The sequence below is a fragment of the Gossypium hirsutum genome, chromosome A06, assembly GCF_007990345.1.
Source record: "Gossypium hirsutum isolate 1008001.06 chromosome A06, Gossypium_hirsutum_v2.1, whole genome shotgun sequence".
NCBI lineage: Eukaryota > Viridiplantae > Streptophyta > Magnoliopsida > Malvales > Malvaceae > Gossypium > Gossypium hirsutum.
The window spans coordinates 7,368,369-7,374,974 of NC_053429.1; the positions used below are offsets into that span (position 1 = coordinate 7,368,369).

General features: G+C 34.7%; 1 protein-coding gene across 2 annotated transcripts; it reads left to right on the forward strand.

Moving 5' to 3' along the window:
* The first annotated feature begins 97 nt into the window (after positions 1-97).
* Positions 98-3,944, forward strand: LOC107962515 (putative F-box/kelch-repeat protein At4g34170). Of its 2 annotated transcripts, XM_016898932.2 has the most exons (3): positions 98-1,247; positions 3,114-3,156; positions 3,755-3,944. In XM_016898932.2, exon 1 carries the CDS (start codon positions 405-407, stop codon positions 1,239-1,241), a length of 837 nt encoding a protein of 278 aa, XP_016754421.1. In that variant the 5' UTR covers positions 98-404; the 3' UTR covers positions 1,242-1,247; positions 3,114-3,156; positions 3,755-3,944. The 2 variants fall into 2 exon arrangements, with proteins under 2 accessions (XP_016754421.1, XP_016754420.1); XM_016898931.2 differs by lacking the exon at positions 3,114-3,156 and having other exon boundaries at positions 99-1,247.
* Positions 3,945-6,606: the final 2,662 nt, after the last annotated feature.

Here is a 6,606-nt window from a genome sequence, read left to right on the forward strand (position 1 = left end):
AAAAATAATCATAATTAATAAATAATTTTGAAATACAAACAGTCACATATTGACAATATCTTCACTTTAGAAATTAACAACTAAAACAAGCAAATTACTGTTTTTCTTTTAAAAAAAAAATTTATCAACCCTGAAACAAATAATTGAATAACTTGTCAACAAATTTATTATAAATCCTTTTTTCTCAATGACAATTAAACCCAAACCAAATTAAAAAAAAAAGAGGAGGAAATAACCCGAAGTTAGAAACCCTAAAACTAAAAGCGATTTTGGATCTGGAAAGGCGAAGATGAGGGTGAACCATGAGCGGCGATACTAGTGATTCCTCCAGTTACTTTGATGGGCGAGAGCCAGATGAACTGATCAGGGCCCTCGTCCAGAAATGACCGGATACCGATGGTAAAATGACGCTCGATTTGCGCTTTATTGATCTGGAAAGGAATAAAGTCTTTATTAAGGTGATGCCACCTGATGCTCCTTCAGGTTCCACTGCCGTTTCCTGTGGCAACCACGTTTACGTTATTGGGGAAATGCGCGAAAATGATGCTAATTTTCGTGGTTATGTTGGAGTAAACGATGTTTTCCAATTAGATTTGAAGGACCTTGAACATGGGTGGAGAAAAACTACTTCTATGTTGTTCCCTCGGGCTTTTCCCCTGGTTCTTGCTGCTGAAGGAAAGATATACGTCTTCGAATATTGGGGTTCTGAATCTTTTGGCGAGGTTTACGATATAAGTGGGGATTTTTGGGAACCATTGTCGCCCCCTCCGGAAGCTATTGATATATGTGTTCTTGTTCTAGATTCTTCCCGATCTCGGATTTTGGTGCACTGCCATGCCAGTGATACTCTTTACGCTTATTACTATGATCGTAAATCATGGGTTTGCCTCGAACAAAAATTTTGTTACTGGTCTGACTCAGCGACAATCGTGGACGATGTGCTGTATACTGTCCTTGATAATTATTCTTGTTCTTTGGAGGCGTATAATTTGCTTGATAAGAAACATTTGCCCGTCAAATGGTTATTGGAAGTTCCAGTGACTCCACCACAGGGTTGCACTCCGTATCGTTTGGGCAGTGGCAAGCTTATTTTGGGTTGGGTCAACCATCTCCATACTTTTGAGTATATAAGATTTAATATTTGGTACAACGAGCAGGGAGGGATTCATGTAGCTGCAGAGCATCAATCTGCCATTACTGTTCCATATCCCAAAGATATTTGTAATTTATGGTTCTTCTGAATGAAGGTTAGAGCCCCCTTCATATCACTACTACATCATAATTATTCATTTGCCAATGCTGCTTGCCATTACATTTGGTTTGCTCTAAATGAAGGTTACTGCCCCCTTCACATCACAACCACATCTTAATTGTTCCCATCCTTGTAAATTGACGGATTGTTCATTTGCCAATACCGCTTGTCATTGCATTTTGTTTGATCTTGTTGTTGCTAAGAAGTTGATAGTGAGCCTGGAACTTCCTGTATAAAACTTGAGTAATGCTAAGGTATGGAGTAGATGAATCAGGCGTCGGATTTGCATTGTGTGAAAATGTCTGCTCTATTTGTTGTTTTAAATGGTACGAGGGTCCTAGCACCTTTAAAAAACTAGAACTGAAGTTCTGTATTGCCTTACCCCCGATAGTTGCTTCTAGTTTTTTGTTCCAACAAGAAAATAAAATATCCTGATCTAAACAAAGGCTTAAATTCCTACTTAGGAAGTTGGTAGACTATGACAATGCTTCTGCCTAAAATATCAGAGCGAGGTCATTACCTATAGGCAAGTGAAGATTTAGTAAAATGATGTCCTTTTGTCGGTGATGGATACCACACGTAAAAATGCCAATATTGATAAGGACTATAATAACCTTGGACAATAAGTAAACAAAGTAAAGCTTGACTGCCAGTTAAATAAAATTAGAAAAAGAAATTGAGTGGGTTGTGTTGGGCCAAGCATGGCTCCCTTTTGGTAATTAGGGTTTGGTCTAGTCAAATGATATTGCCCATATTTTGTGTTGGGTCAGGGGCCTACCCAAACGTGAAAGGTGTTAGTATCCTGTCTAGGCTCGACTTGTGAGCAGACCTACCTATGACCAAACTATTACTTAGGTTGTAACTTCTACTTGACTTCCATCCCCCCCAATTACTTTCGATAAACTCCGTCTCTCCCACTACTCATGAATGGTGTTACTTTCATATTAGTGCTTTCCTAATAAATTCCCAGCCCTTTTAACTTCACTCGAAGAGGCTATACAGTTGTCCCGGAGGTGAAGTTTTGGCTCTCAAGAAATTCTGTACGATTGGTACGATCATCACTATTTAACTGGCCTCGGGAACGTACAACCTTCATCACCGCACTTGTTCCTTTTAGTCTTCCTTTCTGTCTTCGTGCAACATCTTGTTTTACTGGTTTACAAGGTTTCCTCATCTTACCGAACAGAAATTTTTGCAACATGCATATGATAAGAAGCAAGATGAAAGTGCAGAAAATATAACTATTACTAAGTGAGGATAGTTTTATTGAATAGGCTGAATTTGATTTGAGATAGTGAATGTTATTACTAAGTGGGCTATTAGCTTGTTGAAATCAGTAAGAGAGTGGACAAAATATTACTTAAGAATATGACACTAATAAATGGGAATTACTTAGTCCTACAACTAGAGAATTTGAAGTAGAGAAAAAGTAATTAGTAGGGGACAAAAATGTTTATTTGGAAACTCTTGTTAAATATTTTGCCATCCTATTTTCGGTTTTGTATATCATATGAATCGTATGTTTTCTTGGAAAGTAAGAAGGTTTGGGAGTGATAATTATATCTGTATTGTTTTTTCATTGTTTCTTTGATTTTGTTCTTGCGTGCTTGACTGATGAAGCTCCAACACGTAAGAAGTCAAAAATGAAAATGGAATGAATTACATATGAAGATAGAATGCTGCAGACTGCAGATGTATATCTGAAAAACCATTAATAGATTATGGAGATCGTTTCTCCGATGTGTTTGTTTTGTTGGTAGTTGTGAGCTATAGTAATAATAATAATAATCATCTTACTCATTTTTCATTGCTGTAAAAGGTCATGGAAGCTTTTATTATTATTAACAATGTTGATTTTTAGGGCTCATTTGGTGCCTGTTGATGTGGTCTGCTGATGGATATGTGTGTGTATATAACTTTAATTATTATTTTTATGGATCAGAATGATTATATTATATATCAATCAAATATACTTTAATTTTGGCTAAAGGGTAAAGAAAAGCCCCTAAACTTTTTCAAGAAATCAATTAAGCTCCCTGAACTTTTTTGTTTTCACTCAATTGGGCCCTTGAACATTTGAATTACAATCAATCAATCAAGCCCTTTGACCGTTAAAGTTAACGGTCAATGTTACAAAGCCAAGGGTGCCGATTTTCTTCCAGCTGTTTTTGCCACGTGGCCATGTGGTAAAAACATGCATTTTATATATAAAATCAATAGAAAATTATAAAAAAATATTATACGATTTTCTATGACTTTTTATAATAATGTTTTATACATTAAATGCTAGTTTTTGCCATGTGGTGAAAACAACCAGCAAAAAAATGGCACTTTTGGCTTTGTAACTTTGATGGATAACTTTAATGATAAAAGGGCTTAATTTATTATAATTCTAACGTCTAGGGGGTTCAATTTTTGGTTTTTGTCCCTTAAGCCTTCAATTTTCGCTGCAATGATATAAAATTATATTCCTAATCTCAGATTTTTTCCCCTCCCTTTTAGGCCTCAGCTGGAATGTGTTGGTGCATGGAGTTGAGTCAAGACCCACGTTGATGGTGAAGAGAGACTTTGAAGACGCCGTCAATTATTTTGGTTAAAACTTTGAAGTTGTTGATGTAATTGGATGCTTTCTTTTTGGATACCGAAATATTGACATAGTTAAAACTATATAGTATTGTGATTTTGCACTTTATTCAGTTCTCTTAAGGCCATCTTTCTTGCCCTTCAAATAACACCCATTACGTGGTTTGAATTTTTATTTTTTAAATTAAATAAATATATTTGAAAATTAAATTAAACCTTCGTGGTTAGAGGCGAATCCAGAAGGTTGGCACGGGGCCGGACCCTTAAAATGGGAAATTGTTATTTTGGCCCTATAAATAATTTTAAAATTTTAAAATATTGATGAGAGTGAAGTATAGTAGTAAATTTTAAATTTCACGCAATTTTGGATATTAGCCCTAAATAATTTAAGAAATTTGAATTTTTTACTAAATAAGCATTTAACAAATCGATAGATTTAGAAATAATAATGAATATTATATTTGGAAGTATTTCACTATCCAATTTATGTAGTGTTTGGGAATTTAGTTTTAAATTTTGGATTTGAATTTAAAAAATATAAATATACAGATTGAGTGATAACATATATACAAAATATAACATCTATGATTATTTCTTAAAAACAAGAATTTGTTGGATTCCTACTAACTAGTTGCTTTGGGTTCCTAAGGTATATATGAATTTGACAAATTCATACTTTTTTTTATACCATTTTAAATATATATTATATTGAAACAAATACATTTATAAAAAAATAATTTAAAGATCATCATATTAGAGTAACAGATTTAGGGGTGTTTAAATTTCGGTTAAAATTAATTGGTTAGTTAACTAATCTAATTCGATCAGAGATTAGTTAATAATTTTTTAAAAGTTCAGTTATTGGTTAATTTGGCTCGAAAGCGATTAATTAACCAAATTAATTGAACTTAATAACTAATATCATATATTATATGTATTAGGCTTAGCCTACTTCCCACCTAATCCCCAACCAGCAGCTCACCCCAGCACTCCTAAGTCCTGCCCAATATAAACCTAATCTAGTTTAATTTATAAACCCAACCCAATTTAAAGAATTGGGACTAAATCCACAACTTTCATAAAATACAAGTACTAATAAAGATATTTAGCCGATTATTTTAACCTGAAAGTTTCAGGGATGGACTTGCTCAATTGGTTTGCAGACAAGTCTAGTTACAAAAGCTTGAACATAAGTCCTAGTTCCAAGGGTACACTACCAAAAGGTTTTTTCCCATTCAAACCAAGATAAAGCAAAGATGTCAACTTTTACACAACCCCCAATAGGAAGACACTACACCTTGAAATTCATTGTCAAGTCAATGAATTTTAGGTTCGGGTAAACACCTAAATATTTAGATATATTCCTTCTAAGTCAGTTTTTTTTCAAGGCGGGCTCTCTTCAAGCTAGTGCAAATTTTCAACCATTGAGGGATTGGCCCAGTAAGCTAGTTGTCATCTGTTGTGAAGTATTCAAGTGATCCGCCATGGCAAATGGCTTGCGGCAAATTTGTGTTAATCATACAGGTTTTAACTTGAAGCTTTATCGAGTGAGTTTTGTTGTTTGATAGTGTTGTGTGATACAGGAGTCAAGAATTATATTGCAGAATATTGCGAACTGTATTTCCCGTAAGATAGAATTTGTTTGTAAATTAGATCGGAGGTTACGAGATTAACTCTGTTAACTCAAAAGATCGGAGGTTACGGGCTTAACTCTGCTAACCTTAATAATCAGCTGGGAGCGTAGGTCCATAAGTTGTCAGAAAGTCAAAGTTAGTGATATTAAATCAAGCGAACCATAAGAAAGCAAAAAATCGTGATCGTAAATCAGCTTGACAGCCCAAAAGATATAAGTCGGATCTATACTCACACATAGAGCATGCAAGAATAGAGCAGCAATATACTCCATAAATAGTAAACTAAAGTCCCTTAGGAAGGCGAGGAGAACCAAATTGTACCACATAACATCGATATTAGATTATATTTGGGACCATATATTCCGAAAGATCCACACCAGCTGCAAACTCATAGTATCAAAACTTTTATGGGATTGCAGAAAAGATGAATAATTCAAATGGATATTCCGTGTCTTTTGGCGTTCTATCTCATAAAAAACCTCATCGTCAACAGATGAATGCTTGTTCATATCGAAATCTTCTGGTGCAATGTTTAAGAAATTTACAAGTTTACTAAATGTCTGATTTTCAATAAATTGTACTTGGAAAATGCCATCGATGAAGAGGTGTGTGCAAAAAATCCAAGGATGCTCCTTATTGTGCAGTTTTCCAAGTAGCTTTTTCCTGTTTCTCACGTACAATAACACCATTTTGTTCCAATCCAAGGTAACGTGATAGATAATCAAACTCACAGGAGGAAAACATATTTGCCTGAAGTGATACCAACATAAATATGACTATCTCAACAAGTGCAGATTTGACAGTAGTTCGAAACCCATAGCTATACTCGCAAAATCCAACTTCAAAGGCTATTTATAGCTTATACTATATCAAGAGATGCAAGTGCATGCATAATAATCAAGAGAAATCGTACAAACATGTCAATATCCCAAAAAGTAATAATTGTATGGACCCGAATGATTTTATTAGTCATTTACCTGATAACATCTTCACCAAATCATTTTGTTGCTCCTTATTCAATCCGATGTCCGAACTTAGTGTCTTTTCAGTTTAGAGACAACGGTGCTTTTTGGGGAAACTGTTGGTTCTTTTTGGAAGATGTCGTGGTTGATATCAGACAAGGTCCTCTAACGCATT